Source organism: Furipterus horrens, unplaced genomic scaffold, assembly GCF_987537825.1.
Source record: "Furipterus horrens unplaced genomic scaffold, mFurHor1.1.pri manual_scaffold_4, whole genome shotgun sequence".
In the NCBI taxonomy this organism is placed as follows: domain Eukaryota; kingdom Metazoa; phylum Chordata; class Mammalia; order Chiroptera; family Furipteridae; genus Furipterus; species Furipterus horrens.
In genome coordinates this window covers 32,581,508-32,601,128 of record NW_028327174.1, presented here as the reverse complement: position 1 = coordinate 32,601,128, position 19,621 = coordinate 32,581,508, and the positions used below count along the sequence as shown (strand labels likewise).

At 34.8% G+C, this 19,621-nt stretch overlaps 1 protein-coding gene across 1 annotated transcript in view; it reads left to right on the top strand.

The window, feature by feature from the left end:
* Nucleotides 1-19,621, top strand: part of ABCC9 (ATP binding cassette subfamily C member 9) — a 114,657-nt gene that overhangs the window by 36,865 nt on the left and 58,171 nt on the right. The window contains exons 14-18 of the mRNA XM_090272907.1: nt 762-904; nt 8,578-8,686; nt 12,816-12,923; nt 15,792-15,864; nt 16,741-16,846. Coding sequence (XP_090129033.1) covers nt 762-904; nt 8,578-8,686; nt 12,816-12,923; nt 15,792-15,864; nt 16,741-16,846 — 539 coding nt within the window. The remainder of the gene's footprint in view (nt 1-761; nt 905-8,577; nt 8,687-12,815; nt 12,924-15,791; nt 15,865-16,740; nt 16,847-19,621) is intronic.

Sequence of the window (19,621 nt, the reverse complement as noted above, 5' to 3'; positions counted from 1 at the left end):
GCCTGTCTTGAGTAGTAGGTTGTTTAACAGCATTCCTGGCTTCTACCTATTAGATGCCATCAGAATCCTCCTCCCCACGTACCCTAACACCCCCAGCCCAAGTCATGACAATCAAAAATACCCCCAGACGTTACCAAATGTGCCCTGGGAACAACTTTGAACAGTAGTTGGAAACTAACTGCTCTGATCCCCATAATCTGGTTCCCAGATATTCTTACAACAGGATGGTGTTAGCTCAACAACCAGGAATTGTAAAATAATTACATTGTATTTCAAACTTAAATTACAAACCCATGAGCTAGTAGTATATTTAGAAATATAAAGGGTTCTTCATTGGACCCCAGTGTTGGCAATTTTAGTAATGGTCCACAATAAGGACCTAAAAACAATGGAATGTTTTCTTTTTCTCTCTCAGAAAATTTAATATTGTTTGCAAAGGTCCTGGTTGGTTGTTAAGAACTCTGCTTCTCCCTCACTGTTATTCTCCCTACTCAGTAATTTAACAGAAGTTAGTTTTCTAGTCTGTAAACAGAATTTGTTTTACCCTTCTTACATGTTTGCTGCTAAAATGAATGTAATCCATTAAGCATTCTACCAATAGCAAGTATTATTTTTCTTACGGAGTAATTTAGGCGTAGTAACTGTTTTCATAGTTGCAATGGACATATTGGCATAGCAGAATATATTAAATTTGTAAAGTTGAAGTAAGCATTTATGAAACTTTCTCCACCTTTCTCTGAAGACATCATTTCTTTGCGCAGACCTTTGTGACCCATGCATATGCCAGCAAGCACAACCTAAAACCTGCAGAGGCCTTTGCTTCACTGTCTCTCTTTCATATCCTGGTCACCCCGTTGTTTCTGCTGTCCACAGTGGTCAGATTTGCAGTGAAAGCCATCATAAGGTATGCATTGGAATGTTTGGAATTCTTTGTTTGGTGCTAAAAATAATATACACTCATGGTAGTAAATTTGAAAAAATGTAAAACAAACAGTAAAATCACCATCCAGAGATAATCATTGTTAAAAAATTTGGTATGCTGACTTTTTAAATTTTACTTATTTCATATAGAAATAATTTTTCTAAAATAAAGTTTTGAATTTATGTAGCTTTTGACTCCTGTTTTACTTATGGTTTTTATTATTTTCACCTTCATCTAGATCATAACACATGTTTACTGGCTATGTGCTATTTCATTGTTTGGAAGTATTACAATTTATTTAATGACTGTGTATTGGATATTTAGAAATTTTTGTTTTCTCCCTAACATAAATAAGATGTTATATATAACATTGAGGTAAACAATTTTGTTTACCTTTAAACTTTTCTGATTATTTTCTTAAGTTAAATTTCTAGACGTGGGAATACTAGTTCTAATGGGATGCACATTTTAAAGGTCCTTGATGAATATGCCTATATATTTTCCACTGAAGGAGTGAGTCAAAAGGTATATGCATTTTTAAGATTTTTTTATGACTATGGTCATGTTTTCCAGTGAAGCTGGATAAGCTTGTTTCAGCAACATTAACATATCACATCATAATCAAAAAAAAAAAAAAAAAAATTCCAGGCTAACAGTCTCTGCAAATGGAAAGACTTGATAACACTCAGTATTTTGTTCATTTTAGACATGCTTCTATGGTGGTAACCAGTGTAGACTTTGTCTCAGACTCACAGTTGTCCACAATGCACAACTATGACAATAGATATAATATGATAATGACCATTTCCCTACCATTTTTACTTCTATTATATAATAAATATGTTACCAAGCTATATATGTTATATGACACGGTACATGCCATAGTCTATCATATGTAAGTTCTTATTATAAACAAGACAGACTTAAAGTAGTATTTTGCTTTTTGTTATGACATCTTATAAACTTTATTGAACATCAGTATGTTTCATAGTTATATTTAGATCTAGTCTTTGAAAAAAATGCCAAAATTTTGCAATAATGAAGGAAAATTGAAAAAAATGTGATCTTAAATATACAAAGTATGGTGTTACCATTGATAGCAATGTAGAACATCTTTTGTGTGATCTTTCAAAATGAGCTAATTTTCCCAATGTCAAGTACTAAAAAAACCAATATTTATTATTTAAAATATCTTGGGTTTTAGGCAATAGTTTATATTGGCTTAACATCTTAATACTCAATAACTTTAAAATATGTAAATATTATTTTATTGTAAAACAAGTTCTGATTGGTTACAATAGTATCATAACATGATTTCTGTCCTTTCCTATAAGATATGCCATTAATAGCCAATTCTAGAGCTGAGTTTAAAGCTCAGGCTTCGTGGCCTCATCTGCCCTAATTTTCTTTTCTTATTGTTCTGCCTCTGAAACACTTGTACAGATCACTGACTGATTTTTGTAGTGCCACTTCCAAATTAGGCAGTGCTCTGGAAGGGAAGCTACTTCAAACAGTAAAATTGATAAATGGCCAGAGTCTGCTATTTTGGTCCTTATTTTCATTTTCTCCATTTAATAGCTGTCCCTCTCATGGTTGCATTTTAAATTGAAATTTGACTTTGTGCTGCTATAAGTGAAGATAGAAAGCAGTTGATAGCTTATACTGGATAAGTACTCTGAAATCAGGAGGTTACAAAGCACCAAAAGGATGTTAAGAGTTGATACGAAAAACAAAACAAAACAAAAAATCTGACGGCGTCCTCAAGTCCACAGTATATAATCATGCTGTAGTAAATCCTGGTAAATTTGAGGGTTGATAATATTCTCTTTATATTTCTGCATGGCACTCTCTCTTCTCTATGTCCCAGGGAAAAGGCATTTGCCAGTTTGATAAAGACCAGTCTGTTTTCAGGGCTCAGCTCCAGATTTCCCAAGCCATAGGCCAAATACAGTCTGCTTACAAAAACTTGCTTCTCTAAAATGAGTTTCCGAGGTTGGTGTGGATCCTACAGTGATGAGCAGTCAACAGAGAAGCCAGTGCTTTTCCTCATTGTGTGCTGCTTCTGGGAACCCAACTGAGCGTTTTCCCATTGTTGACGGGGCTCAGCATATTACGTGCCTAGGAACCCATGACCAATCGTTGATGGCAGTTGGCCCACAGCAGCCTGTTCATAATCAGACTTTGGTTAGCTGATTTTGAAACCTCTTCTTTAGGACTGTGGAAGTCATAAGTTCTTCTCTGCATTCTTAAACCAAATTAGTAGGTTAGAGTAGGGCGCAGCATACTCTAAAACTGTGTTATACATGCATGTAAGAGACTTGTAAACATCTCTACTCTAGGAGATGTCCATGCCACCTAAAATTCTTTGCTATGGGGAAGTTCTGTGCTTTCTTTTAAAAATGTTTAGCTTGTTAGACAAAATTTCTTCACATTGCTCAATGGGTGGACCCCATGTATACAAGATAAAATGGGAGAAAGCAGCAATTCAGGTCATCTGCTCACAACACCAGTACTCCGCACCATCTGAACTTTCTGGACATTTTATAATGATATGTTCCAGTCTAAGTTTGCAAAACAGAGAGAGATGTAAAGAATGGTAAAAAAAGGTAACTATTATCTAAAATAAAATACTTGAATGAGAGTGATTTTTCAGGATGCTTTCCTCAGTTCTCCAGTTTGTTTTATTTATGAGAAAATAATTTATGTGTTTTGCTGTTCTAGAGGAGAATTTAAGGTGATATGTTATATCCTTAATAGATACTTTGAGTTTAGGTTTCTGTTATTTAATGTATAATACGAAATCTATGTCCAAAGATGTTATTTGCCAAAGGAAAAATGTACAAAAAGAACCCTTATCTTTGTGGAAAATAACTTTGTTCCCTTTCTCTCATGCAAAGGAATGTATGCTTGGCTTATCTATTGTAATTACCTTTAATCAAGTAAGTTGTTACTGATACTTATCATAAAACAGACACACACTTTGGCCTTGTGCCTGTTTTACAAAAATTTCAGGAAAAATTACAAGAAAAACATGTAGCTGTCAGCCACAGAAAAGTTATTCCTATTAATATGATACCTGTACAGGGTACTCAAGCTGTGTCTAAATACTCAAAGTGAAACTTGAAAAGTGAGAAAATAACAAGTGTATGTAAAACTTTAAATATGTTTTTAAATTATCTAAATACATGAGTCATGCTTTCCTGAAAAGGCTGAGGCATGGTTAGTTAAAATGCCAAGTCATGCTTAGCCAAAAATGCTGAGTCATTATTTGGTAAAATGCTGGTTCGTGTTTGCCTAAAATGCCGAGTAATGATTTGGTGAAAATGTTGAGTCATGCTTTCCTAAAAATGATGGCTCATCATTATATAAAAACAGTGTCAAGCTACCCTAGAAATGCTGAGTCATGATTTGGTAAAATGCGGAGCCATGTTTTCTTAAAAATGTCAGGTCATTCTTATATAAACAGGCTGAGTCAAACTTTTCTAAAAATGCTAAGTCGTGCTTTTCTAGAAATTCTGAGTCATAGTAATGTGAAAATGCTGAGTTGTGATTTGGTAAAAATGCCAGGTCATGCTTGCCTAAAGATGATGAGCCATCATTATGTAAAAATGCTGAATAATGCTTTCCTAAAAATGACAAGTCGTGCTTAGCCAAAAGTGTTGAGACCTGGTTTGGTAAAATGTTGAGTCATGCTTGCTTAAAATACCAAGACATGATTTGGTGAAAATACTGAGTTATACTTACCTAAAAATGCCAAGTCATGCTTATAAAGGTAATGGAGAGTGGAGAGCAAATTGGTTGGTCTCAAATACACCTGCTTTTCAACCCTGGCACTGCCATGGAGTACTCATTGTTTAACCTCAAACACATTAGTGTCTCTATAGTTCATCTTTCTCTTTTATCAAATGGGCATAGTAATGGCTCCTGCTTATGGAGATTGAGAGAATTAAATGAGATAATACATGAAAAGTATATATTTTTAAATCCCCATCTTACTAATTTACCACCATTTTACTGATCTCCATTCCATACTTTAGAGAGATATTTCTGTAGGTCTACATGCATTTGTTAACACTTTGGGTACATCGCTAGGCACTAGGGATTGCAAAGAGAAAAGGTAGCATGAAATTCACAAGGAGTCCAAAGTCCTGTTAAAGAGACCAAGCAAGGAAACTAATTACAATATGATGTAGAGCTCTACACAGAATGCCATGTGCCCATATATGGGGATCACTGAAGCTCATCAAAAGAGGAGGCAGACAGTCTGATCAGTGAATGTTTAAAGGAGACGATGGATCCTTCATTAGATCTTAATGAATTAGAAGACTCAGTTACTTGAATAAAAAGGGGAAACATGTCCTATGTAAAGGAGCAACATATGCAAGGAGGAAGGGTGAATAGGTAGGTCTCGGTATATTCAGGGCACAGAAAGTAGTTGAGTGTAGTTAGGGGAAGGATCTGATGTGGAAAGAGTCAGGGGATGAAGCTGGCAGATGATGCTAAGGATGCTGAAAGGTAAGGAGTGTCCTTTGTTACTTTAAAGAAAGAATTGTTATATGAATAGATTTGGATTTTAAAATATAAGCCTGGCAGCATGGTGGAAATTACTGCACCCTTAGTCAAAACTCATGCATTTTTCATAATGGTTTTGCCTCTGATATCTGATTTCATATGAACAGGAAATGCTTTTTGTATTACACACATATTAATTCACCAGACATTTCTTGAGGAATTACTATGTTATATCTTTGCCATTGAGCTAGATTCTGAAGACAAAAATTTTTGCTCTTAAGGTGTTCACAGCCTAGTGAGAGAGACAGACAATAAACAAACAATGACAAAATAGAAATGCATAGGACCCTCAGCCAGAGAGCCTAGAATGAAGGGGACAGAAGAGGGGAAAGGAAGGGAGAAATTCAGAGAAGGCTTAGTTTTGAGCTTCTCCAGTCTTCATTGTAATTGGAGTTCCAAAAGGGGGTTTTATAAAGAGAAAATAAATTTCTCCTATACCCCAATTATGCTGAGACTATTCTAGATATTCAGAATAACGGGGCTCATTAATTCCATAAAAGCTTCAGTAAGATTTGCATGTATACTAAAAAAGTGAAATGGAGAATTGAATCAACTGACTTTACTTTTACTTAAATGTCTGAATCATTGATTTATTACTTTTTTGATTTATTCAACAAACATTCATTGAGTAATATGTGCCAGGAGCTGGTAGACTTAGAGTTACCAAGGCAAGTGAGCCTGGCCTTGTACTTTCCTTTGTGTGTGAAGACATAGTGTGAGATTGTTTGAAGTAGACCTTTGATTTATGAAGCTGTATGCCTTAAAATACAATCTCTTCAAAACATAGGAACAAAATGACAATTAAAATCTATAAAAATAAAGAAAGTCTTTCACTACTGCTTTTAAGGTGTATCTTAAAAGTTCTCATCACAAGAAAAAAACTTTGTAAATGTATATGGTGATGGATGCAACTAGACTTATGGGATCATTTTGAAATATATACAGATGTCAAGTTATTACGTTGTACACCTGAAGCTAATGTTACATGTCAGTTATACCTCAATAAGAAAATGAAGAGAGAATAATGCTATGTAAGATTAGTAAAATACCATTGTATAAGGCATTTCTAATGGTCAGGCTTTGCTGCAAAGACTCAAAAAAGGGCACACAAACTGAAGCTCTTCTTTTTCTTTTTGGGGTCTGAAACTTTTTTAATTGCAGTAAAATACTTAACATAAATTTACCACTTAAACTGGATTAAATATACCATTCAATGGCATTAAGTATATTTACGCTATTGTGCAACCATCATTACTCCATATCCAGAACTTCTTTTTCCTTCTCAAATCAAAACTCTATGCTCATTAAACAATGACTTCCCATTTACCTCTGTTCCCAGTCCCTGGGAATCACCACTGACTTTCTGTCTCTATGAATTTGACTATATTATGTATCTCATATAAGTGAATCATACATTTGTTAGTGTGTGTGTGTGTACCTGATTTGTTTTACTTAGCATAGTGTCTTTAAGGTTCATCCATGTTTTCATAACAGTAATATGTTTAAATGAATCAAGAATTCCAGAAACATGGTGCAACCATTGTGAAAAAACAATATAGTGCTTCCTCAAAAAACTAAACACAAGATTATTACATCATGCAGCAATTCCACTTCTGAGTATATACCCAAAAGAATGGAAAGTAGGGACTTGAACAGATATTGATACACCTGTTTATAGCAGCATTATTCACAATAGACAAAAAGTGTCCATAAATGGATGAATAAATAAACTGTGGCATATACCTACAATGGGATATTTATTAATCAGCCAAAGCTCTTCTTACACAATGATCTCTTTTAGTCCCCTGAAAATATAATTTGAAAACTAATATTAGATTGCCCCAATGAATTTTATCTACTTTTATGTTTTCAATAGAAGGAAGTAGTTTCTATAGCATGTAAGGATAAAGGGTTTAAAGTTCATGGGTAAAAACATGAATTAAATTTTCTTCATTTTACTAGTCTGTCACAAAGTCAAACTAGTCAGACCTATTTGGAGGCACTTAACTTGACTACAATTTCAAATAAAAAACAAATAAAACTGTTTCAGATATATATTTTCTAGTATCCTACCCAAGGCAGTGTTTCCCTGTGGTTGAGGCTGCATGTCCCATTTTAGAATGCTAATGGGAACATTTCTTTTGCAATTCCACAGAATTTTCTGTAGTGTATTATTTTATTTGTAGGAAGGTGTTTTCAAATCATCTAATTGTTTTCTTTGATTCTTTCTTTTTGCTTCTAATCCTGCGGTATTGGTTTGAACATTAGAATGGGAGGGACAGAAGGGCCAAGGAGTTTTGTGCCCAGCCTAAGGGGACCATAATAAAGAATGTTTGCAAACCACTCTCCTGGAGCAGGGCTTTTCACACTGTAATATGCTTATGGAGCATCCCTGGGTCTTGTTAAAATGTGTATTTTGATTTAGTAGGCCTTGGGTGGGGCCTGAGATTCTCTGTTTCTCATAATATTTCATGGATGTTGATGCTGCTGGTCCTTGGCCAACACTTTATATACCTGCTGTCTAGAGGGCCCTCTCCTTACGAGGTCAGAAAATACATGTAATATATAATGCTTAAGCCAGATAACACAGTGGCATGGACCCCAGGTCTGTGTGTTCACACCAAATGCTTTTAGACAGGTTACTTAACTTCTCTGTACCTTATTTCCCCTCATTTGTAAAATTGGAATAATGACTACTTCCCTCATTGGTATTATTATTTTTAACCCCTCTGTTTCAAGTTCTTCTCCAACTCTACTATCTTTGACAAGGAATACAATTGCAAAAAGAAAAACCAGTGCAAAAGAAATTTAACTAATTTAAGGTGCCTGATTGTTCTCCTCCCCCCCCCCCCCGGGATTTTTCTAGTTTTAGTGCTAAAAGTCCAAGGTCCTGGGAACCCATCATTCCTGAGCTATTTAGGATGCTTCTTTATCGGAGCTAAATTTTCCATTGGTCTTGAGACCTGACTCTCAGAGTTGCTTGCTCAACAGGATAATGAGGGGGGAACAGTTTGTTTATTTAAGTCAAACTTCATTGTTTGTAGCATTATTTTTGAATCTTTGTGTTTGTTTGCTCTCTGCAGTGTTCAAAAGTTGAACGAGTTTCTCCTGAGTGACGAGATTGGCGATGACAGCTGGCGGACGGGAGAAGGCTCTCTTCCTTTTGAGTCCTGTAAGAAACACACCGGAGTTGTAAGTGCTTTTGCTCATTATGGAAACTGTGACCAGGGAATAGCCTTGAGAATGGATGGCTTAAAATGGGCACAATTAGAAGAAATTATAAGCTTTACTTTCATTTATATGAAGAACGATAGCCACCTGCTTCTACAACAAACCTCACAAATCTAAAATCAGTCAATAAATATACAGGGTTTATCTTTATAAATCATCAAAGAATTATCTGAAGAGACTCAGCACATTTTTTAACAATCTATTTTTTATGTTTCAATTACAATTGACATTCAATATTATATTAATTTCAGGTGTACAGCATAGTGGTTAGACATTTATGTAACTTACAAAATGATCTTTCTGATAATCTAACAATCACCTGGCACCATACATAGTTATTAAAATATTATTGATTATATTTCCTATGCTATAGGTTATATCCCAAGACAGCTCATGTTTAATTCAAGCAGAAATTGAGAGATTATACCCAAAACTCTAGATAAGAGTAATACAAGTTCAACTTATAACTCCTTCTCCATATTCTTTATAATACTTTTTACTATATTACACTTTTTGGTTTAAAAGTGCTTTCTGATGCATCAACATTCAAATCATAGGGATGCCAGAAGGATAAGAGGAAGACCAAGAAATTGAAAACTTATTTGAAAAAATAATGAAAGAAAACTTTCATAATTTGGTGAAGGAAATAGACATACAAGTCCAGGAAGCACAGAGTCCCAAACAAGTCAGACCCCAAGAGGACCACACCAAGTCATATCATAATTAAAATGCCAAAGGTTAAAGATAGAGAATCTTAAAAGCAGCAAGAGAAAAGCAGAGAGTTCTCTACAGGGGAGTTCCCATAAGACTATCAGTTGTTTTCTCAAAAGAAACTTTGCAAGCTAGAAGGGACTGGCAAGAAGTATTCAAAGTGAGGAAAAGCAAGGACCCACAACCAAGATTACTCCATCCAGTAAAGCTATCATTTAGAATGGAAGGGAAGATAAAGTGCTTCCCAGACAAAGTAAAACTAAAGAAGTTCATCATCAAGCCATTATTATATGAAATATTAAAGGGAACAATATAAGAAAAAGAAGATCAAAACTATGAACATTAAAATGGCAACAAATTCACAACTATCAACAACAGAATCTAAAAAACAAACTTAGCAAACATCCAGAACAGGAATATAATTGTCAATATGTAGATCATATGCATGGTAATCAGTTGGGAGGGGGAAGGGAGAGAATGGGGAAAAGGTGTATGGTTTAAGAAGTCCAAATTGGTAGGTACAAAATAGAGAGGGGGTTGTTAAAAACAGTATAGAAAATGGAGAAGCCAAAGATGTGCAAAACTCATGGACATGGACTAAGGAAGTGGATTGCTGGAGAGAATGGGGATACTGGGCAGAGGGTGGCAAAAGGAGAAAAATTGGGACAAATATAGTATCATAATCAATAAAATATCAATATTTTAAATGATGTTTAAAAATAAAAAAAATATATAGAAAAGGAGCCCTTAGCCATTAGATAATAGTATGTATTTAAGTCAATAGAACTAGATTCTCTAGAAGTGTATCTGAAAAATTCTGAAGTCTTTCAAATTAGCATGTATATATTTTAAGAGTAAAATAGAAAGATTATTCTAAAATGAGTTATGTTACAAGTTAGTATAAATCATTTTTTATTCTTAGAGAAAATATTAATGTATGTACCATTTATATAACCTAACAAAACTGCAACATGCAAGTTCCGTCTGACTGGAACTGATTGAGGCTTGAAAAGCCTTTGTCTGAAATCCAATATTGAATTTTTCTTTACATCATGTTTAACAATACTGAAAACACTTAAGCTGAGCATTTGACTATATTTAGATTTGTTTTTTTCTTCTGCTTTCCTGAAGTTATTTTTCACTCTCTGTTAAGGGATTTTATTGAGCAGGTGTGATTTCTGTCTGAGAAGGAACTACCACCCTTGCTTGTGGACACTAACATCACGGTGCCTCCAAGCACTTGTTTGTCGTGTGGGCATGGTCACAAAGACAACAACACATTGTAGAGTGTCTACACGTTGAGGCAGCAGGAAAGTCAAGCATTTGATTAGAACCAGCTTTGTCACACTTCGGATGACAGGAGATTACCAAAGAACTTATTAGATCATCTTTCAGAGATGTGAGGATGAGAAGAGGTGACCTGGAGAAAGGGGATAGAGGTCAAGTTTGTGGAGTCAGGGAAATCTGAAGAATCTTTCAGAGGAGATGAGGGTTAGAAGAAAAATTGAACTGAGAAAAGATTTTTGGAAGGAAAAAGAATCCCCTTCAAATGCATCCAATATCTTCAGGGTTATTGAAACCAGACTGGACTTCTGATGTCTTTCAGGGTCATTCATCACTGCTGATGGGCCAAACCACAAACGACAAACTTTTTAAAATGGAGTGAAAAAAGCTGTGCGTTTGAAAATAACACTAATGGAGACTCCATCTTGAGAGCGCTTAAGATGCTGTCTGTAAAAGCTTAGAGTTAAGTGGTTTTGGCTGTAGAATCTCCATGGAGAATTAGTGACATTCTAGAGCCAAAGTCTCTTCAAATTACATCTGTGGAGCTCCAACTCAAATCTCTGTCAACACATCTCCTCCTCCCCACCTCTCCTTAGTTTTGTGAAGAATATGAAGTCATTCCTTTTGGACCTCTGGGGACAATACTACTATAGAATTACTCTAGAAGACATTGAATATGTATTGGCATAGACCTGTCCTGTGTGGGAAATATTCTTAAGGGATAGTGACTTTCTGCAGCATCTCATAGAATGCACTTCCAGGGTCATCTGTGAGAATTGTGAGAAAAAAACCAAAACTAAAATAAAATCTCATAAACACTTTTTTATTTTTTAAGTTAAAACACATTAAGTATTTTCTGTGACAGAACCACTGATAGTTCTCAGTGGCTTTTTAATCTGTGGATTTATTCACATGTGGTTTATTTCATAGTATGATATTTAGTTAATGCACCAATTGATAGAACTTGGAAGAACAATACCTTGTTTGAATTAGGTTACTGATTATTTGAGTATATTCCTAATTCTGATAGTAGAGTTCAATGGATTTTTCAAAAAACTAAATCTATAATTTTGGGCCAAAAAAAATGTTTCACAATTCTAGGATCCTTTGCTCTTATAGATACTTTATCAGTTTTAAAGTGTATTACTATTTAGTCTTCAAAACCTCTATAAAGTATTTAAGTAAGACAGATAATTATTTATGTTGAAATACTTGTTCATTTGACTCCTAACACAAAGTTTGAATTTATAAACTTTTCTATATTAGAGACTTACAGAGCTGAATTTTCTACCTTCTCTTTGGCCATTTGTCTTTATCCCCTGAAATTAAACTCAAAATTGGAGAATAATAGACTTCTAGTTATGACCTAACTTAAGGTCATCGTAAGTATCTGAAGAGTAGCAGTTACAGCTGGCATCTTCTTTATTATGGATGCTTTAGTCTGTTGACGAGGAACAATGCTATAACATCTGAGAAAGACTATATCATTGTACAATGCTTATGGGTTTCCTTATGAAATAACACATGTTTGGGCAAATATATCCTACATCTTTATGCTTTTTCTCACTCCACACTGGGTCCTCAAGTGATGTTAGCCCAATCTGATTTAAGTGAGTGGATGAGATTCAAAGTTCTCGTGACGGAGAGTGTAATAAAAAAATGTACTGTTGGAACATTTACAAGCCTGATGGCCTAACAAAGTAAATTCAGGTTTGACATGAGTTAGTCTGTGTGCCTTTTGACATGACACACAGGCTTTTATTGCTTGGGTATATTCATCCAGCTAACGAGAGGGAAAATGTGCAAAACCTAGTTTGGAGTTTGGTGCTTTAACCTCCATCATTTGCAATTAGTGTAGCATATCTTCATATTTTCGTTTTTCTTAAAAAGCTATGAATTAGATTTAAAATTATAGCTGAGCACATATTTGTTATCGTTTGCCTTTTTTTGGAGAAACCATTGAAATAGTTTAAGTATGACATTTACTTTGTTTCTTTTTCTTGGAATTCAAGTGGAGAAGTAGCAATGTGAGTTCAGTAAAACCTCGTTTTTTTCATAAAGCTTCAACTTGTGTCCTTTTCCATTTGGAATGCAGCAGCCAAAAACTATAAACAGGAAACAGCCTGGAAGATATCACCTGGACAGCTATGAGCAATCAACTAGACGTCTCCGTCCTGTAGAGACAGAGGATATTGCAATAAAGGTTATTCTACTTCCTGGATTCTTACATGAATAGAAACTATTTTGTTACTATTTTATGGTGAAGTTCAGCAAACATGTCCTGAAATGTGGCTTTAAAGTCTCTTTACAGTGATCACTAATCCTTATAACATTGAAAAATGGATATACCGATGAGTTTAGTTCTTCCTTACCTCCCAACCTCAGTTTTGCCTCAGCAGTATGCTTTACTAGTTTGAGAAGGAGCCTTTCTTCTTAATTTGCTTTAGAATCTAGTATCCAGCATAATTCCTATTGCACTTTTATGTTTATCTACCAAGTAAATTGATATATAAAGAATACCAATATTATAAATTCAATGTTTAAGTAAATAAATGACCTAGTAATTGTCTTCAACCAGGAAAAGTTTATGCTAATACTGCATGCATGCATTCACCCAGGTTTCTAATTCTGCCTCTGATCTAATTTTATACTCATCTTTTAGTATGTTCTCAGGGCACCCATGCTTTGGTAGAACAGGCCACCAGAGGAACACAGGCTGAGGACTGATAGTTAGGGTAAGCCCAGGGAGGGGTCAGTACTGTGCAGAGAGAAGGACAGATGTTTGCAGTAGCCAAAAGCCTCTGGACTTTGGAGCCACCAGAGACCAAGAAACTAGCCCTTGAACAAAACTACCTGCTTTCGCTGCTCCAAACTATCTAACTCCCTGCACTGCCCAGCCAATCAGAGAATGAGTGAGGCTCAGTGGGGTATATAGTAGAGCCAAGAGCTACATTAGATTTTTCTCCTTTCCTTATTGCCTGGCACAATACCTGTCCTACAATAGCTTGCAATTGGAGCAAACGTGTTAGTGGGTGGAATAAGCCTCTGATAGTCCTACGCTGCCATTAATTTGATGTGTGACTTTGGGGGAAATTACTTTGCCTCTCTGACACATGGTCTGCCCATCTTGAGTTGGAGATACCTTGACTCTTCTACAGTCTGTCCTATAAGTGGGCTGCTGAGTACTATGGAGAAAATGGCACAATGGTCCAAGCTGACATAGCCACAGATTTATTATCTCCAGCCTCAGCTGACCCTCAGTAGTTCTTGGCAATTCATTTGCATGCCTCTCCTCGGCATTATTTTTCAGAATCTACAGTAGCTCTTCCACTCCCACCACTCTCTTCCCATCTCCTATCTCTCCACTGTCCCCATTTTCTGCAGATATCCTTCAATCCCAATTCACTGAACACATAAAAGTTGTCTTGTAGGGCCTCTCTTGGTTCCATGCGGACCCTCTTCCAAACTAATTTACACCTCTTTTAGCTTCCTTGTTTACTGCCTTAGAGAAAGAAGGATCCTCAGCCTCTGAGGCTGTATAATTTCTTTAAGCATTAATTGGCACTTAGGTACAGTATCTGAAACCCCTGTCCCAGCCACCTTTATTATTTCTATACTATGTTTCATAGTTTTCTGGTCCTGCAGCTATTCTTATTGTAGTTCTGTACCCAGAAATGCCTTCACTGAAATTCAGTCTTCTCTAAAACTAGTTAAAGGGACTCTTCTTTCACAGTTTTTTAGGCATTGTATATACAAATGATCTTCTTTCTTCTCTGTTATTGTACTTACTGTCTGTCTGTTTTGTCTATTATTACTTAGCCCATACTATCCTGCACTTACATCCATGGTTTGTTATACTCATCTGATAACAAGTTCCATAGGGGTAAGGAGGGTGCGTTATACATACTTTCTTTGTAGCTGACATCAATCCCAACACAGCACCTCACACACAGTGGGTGCTCAGCAAAAATTTATAAATCAATCAGTAACTTAGCCCTTCCCTACACCCTCTTTCCAGGATTAATTTCATACATATCTATATGATGGATATTTCATGCATAACTGCCATGCATTTTACAAGCTAGAGAAAACCTACATGGAAAAACACAATCTAGCCTTTTCAAAAAACTTTTTTACTCTTTAAGTTGTTTTATGAAAATGTTTTTAGAGATATATTTAGTAACAATTTAGACATCACCAATCTATTCTGCAAAATTCCAAAAAACATAATGCACTTAGAGATTTCATCATTTGTAGTTTTGAAACAACATATTAATTTATAAGCAATATGTATTCTTACTTTAATTTCCTCTGATTTTTCAAAATCTTTCCCTCCCCTCATCTGTCTCTATTCACCCTCCCAGTCTTTGAGTTCCGTTATGCCTATTTTATTTCCCATTATTGTAACTATTAAAACTACCAAGTCCACTTGAAGCCTGCTACAATAAAAAATGCAAAAATAAAACAATAACAAAAACAAAAGAAATATATAGCTTTGGCTGATTCTAAGTTCCTGTGATCTTTGCTGGTTGTTGAGGTTTCCAGTCCCCAGCAAGGTTGCCTAATTTCTGTTCTTTATTCCTGTATTTTCTTTACTCTTTCTTTAAGTTCAATGAATAACAAGTGTCCATAGAGTACAAGAAACTCATTTATTACAAAATCTTTCTCCTCAGGTAACAGAATCATTTGGGTGGAATAACTTGTAGTTATTTCTGTTACATCACCAGGGTTCTGGGAGTTGCCTGGTAGTGAGAAAAGAATCAATGGAGAGGGTTACTTGGAAAATAAATGGGCTGATTGCTTTTTAAGACTGCTCACATGAAAATGCTCAGGAATCCCAAATTTTCAGTATTCTTCATAATGTCACTAATTCAGAGACCCTCCTTTTACAATACTTATATTCTCTTTTGTTTTTCACTTATACCTTTGAAATAATTTCACCACTGTGTGTTCTCTCTTGTATTTAAAGTTTGTCCATGCTTTAAAAAGAAAATTTATTTTAATTGTATTATTTTTAACACTACACATTTACATAATTTTATAATTTAATTTTTATATTCTTATTTTCTAGGTCACAAATGGGTACTTTTCTTGGGGCAGTGGGTTAGCTACGTTATCTGATATAAATATTCGAATTCCAACAGGTAAGAATCATTGGTTACTAATTTTTGTAATTGTTAATAATCACAACTATAAATTTTCAAGATAATTTAGCCTAATGAAAAGAATTACAAATATTATTTATAGTTATTTTATTTGCACCAGGGAGCACCTGACTGTCTGTATTATTGTGGAAATGATTGGAAATGAGAAGACTTGCCTTTCACTATTGAGTGTAGATTTTTGGACAATGTCCAGATTAAACTGTGATGGATTCTTTTGTTGATTTGTCTTATTTAAATAATGGGGTAGCTGATTTCTTATTTTGTTTGATAAAGGATTTAAAGGAAGAGTATATGAGAAAAATATTTTTTTATCCCTAATGAAGACTGATGAAGTTTTCAAGATATTTAAGGCTGAAATATGCAATAACTTTTATTTAAAATGTCTGAATAGTTAAGTAGAAATATTTTTGATATCTCCTGATGGTCAGTAGCTTGGAATTTTTCTATTATACATGCAAATCAATGTAAGATATTGGAGAAGACCTCTTAGTAACAGCCCAAGTCACTCATTCCAATGACTGATTTTAGTCAAAACTGCCTTTTTCTCCAAATGAATTGAATAAGAAAGTTAAAGCTAATCTAGAGAATTTAGGCAAATATTTCAATGCTCTGTTCACTAATTTCAGCTATTCTTATAGTTTGCAAAATAAATTAAGTTATATATCTTATAATTTTTTTCTTTTTTCAAAAAACTGACATACCAAAGAAAGGAGCTATTTTGAATACCTTATTGTCAAAGACCAAAACTGAGCCGTTCATTGATGGTGAAACACAGGCCTTTTCTAATGTATTTTGCTTTTATTTGACCAAGAAAACTCCATCTCATTCTGTTGTGTCCTTTGTTCATTTCTCTAGGTCAGTTAACCATGATTGTGGGCCAGGTGGGATGTGGGAAGTCCTCTCTTCTCCTTGCCATCCTCGGCGAGATGCAGACATTGGAAGGAAAAGTTCACTGGAGCAAGTATGTGCATTTTAAAATGGCTTCTATTGCTCTGTTACACATCTGATGATCTTCCAAGGAGAGAAATTAGAGTAATAGATTCCTGTGCCAGGAGTCTGAGAACTCCCTCAGAAATAAAAACAGTTACTTATTTATTTAGTTATTTATTTACTTAAATTAGTGGAACATTAAATGTCATAAATTAAGAATCACAAAGTAACTTTATAGAGGTTTATAATAGTATAAACTAGTGTGTGGCTGAGATAAAAAATTGAGATTGTAAAGATAGATTTTTAAAGTTAAATGGATAACAATCAAAGAAATAATTTAAAATTCATCTTATACTACAAGAAGTTATGGAGAATTTGCAGTATGTATAAAGTTTAAATGCAAATGGTTCAACGTTCAGAGAAGAAATATGAAATAATATTTTCCAGAATCTTTATAAAGGGCTGAGAAGTCAGCATTTATCTTCACACCCAATTTAAACAATAGAAGTACCTAGTTAGAGACAAGAATAGGTCGGACTGGTATGTTGTATACCCCTAGGGACATAAAAAAAAAAGAAGTTATATAGCATGGTGCCTCATCTGGATATTTGAGTGGTTGGCTTGGTGTCTTCAAAGCATGTTGTGCCTCACAACTATATAGTATTATCTACCTCGTAGACCTCATAAGCAGTTTATGTAACAAATTGGTTACATTTTCCTAAGAAATTGGGTTGTGGACCAGTTATAAACCAGGTGTAACTTTGGGGACATTAGGTAACATCTAGAGATATTTTTTGGCTGTCAAAAAGGGAAATTAGGCTGCTACTGATATGGTTGGCAGAGTCTAGGGATGCCTCCAAACAATCTACAATGCACAGGACAGCTCCATGCCCACCCCACCCACCCACCAAGAGCAATTATTGGGCCCCAAAGGTTAGTTGTGCCAAGATTAGAAAATCTTGCTGTAGACTTACACATGTTCTTTAATATCATTTTGTACCCATCATTGTGAATTTTATTGTGGCCTAGCCTGCTGTTCACATACACAGACATCTCTCAAGAATGAGTAAAGACTATTTAAGGGCATTTTAAGGATAGATTCTATTTTAAACTCCAATTAAGAGAAGGAAGTACTTGGATGTGAAATTTGAACTGGAAACAATAGAACTATAAATCCTATTTTTGGTATCACGGGCGAAAGAAGGCTGAGAAGCTGAGTGCACATTTTATTTCTGTTGAGCAAATTTAACAGATAGTCCACATGAAACTGTTTCATGACTACTCAGCAGAGAGCTTGGTAAATAATTGCTACCTGCTGTTTGCTTCATGACAAGTTCCTGCTGGTCACTAAGGTCAGGCACCAGGCAGTGCTTACCGTGCCACTGTCACCTTCCATTCTGCATGACTGTAGGTTTGGAGAAGCAAGTATTCTTGGGCTAAATTACATTGTGTGACATGTACAGCCATAATCAAGTGATGTGGGTTTTGTTTATGCCTTGTTTCACTATCATTAAAACAGAGAGAATGAAGAGGAGACAGTGACAGAAAAAGCTTGAGGTTCACTTTTCATAGCTCTAGGACATTCGCCTTATCACATTTTCTCCAGTGTTAAAAAAAAGGATTCTAACCCCTACCTCCACCTGGGCCAAGTTGATTCCCAATATTATCATTAATAATTATTATAATTGTGTTAATTGTTTTATACAATCTAGTTATTTTTTTCTGCATTCCTAAGTAAGATATCTTCATTTCATAAAGGTTGTGAATTATTTTATTTAAACTTACATAGTATAATAAATCTTGATAAAGATATCAAGATATCAAGAAGGAAAATAAGGTTTAAATAACAATCTGATAAATTAATAAATTGAAATGCATGCACAGGAGTCCATTATAAAATATAGGCCATAGATTTCACTGTGAGCTTTATGAAAGCTAGCAAAGAGGGAAATAAGAGATAAAGACATACTTTTATTCAATAGAGGTTAAGACTTTTTTGAAAGAAATCTCTCCCATGGATTCTAATTTAAATTCTAATAAAAGGTTATATGTTGGAGAAAGAACAATATAATTAATGTGCAAGAAAAGATTTAAGATAATTCTAAGTATTTATAAAATTCCTATAATTTATAAATCATTTTTTAATGAATACGCAATAAACAATAACCCCATCTTTTAATGGCAGAAGGACTAAGATATTCTATAAAAAATGTTGTGTTGGCTCAGACACACAAACACAACTTAAAAACTAAACCTTTAAGAGTTTGGATAAGCTAACACTTATTCCATTTTTCTTTAATCACTTAATTTTCTTCCATGGCATCCTAATAGCTGATAAAACATATTTTCAATCAGGAATATTCAGAGAATACTGATCTTTTCTTAAAGAGTTAGTTGCTCTTCATTTCAGAAAAGAAGCTGTTGTGCCTGGTCCAATAAGGAAAGGCATGTAACTGTTACGAGAAAAAAGCAAATTTAGAAATTATCACCATTGATAGGTTGATGCTGTGCAAAATACTTTATTTCAGCAGACTGAATTGTTTGATATTTTTTTAAAACCTTAAAAAATAAAAAAGCAAGACAAAACATCAAATGCTATGGTAAGGCACCAAGTGCCTCGCTGCCATAGTTTAGTGCTGCATATATCTCTGGTTGCATGAATGCAATATATGTCCTCACAGACTAGATGAGCAAAGAGCAATAAAGTGCTCTGCCCTCTTGAAGCACTAAGTGTTTACTCTGGACAGTAGAGAAGGTACTGCTACTTGTGCAAGACATGCCTATGTGGATAGAACCTGGTACACCC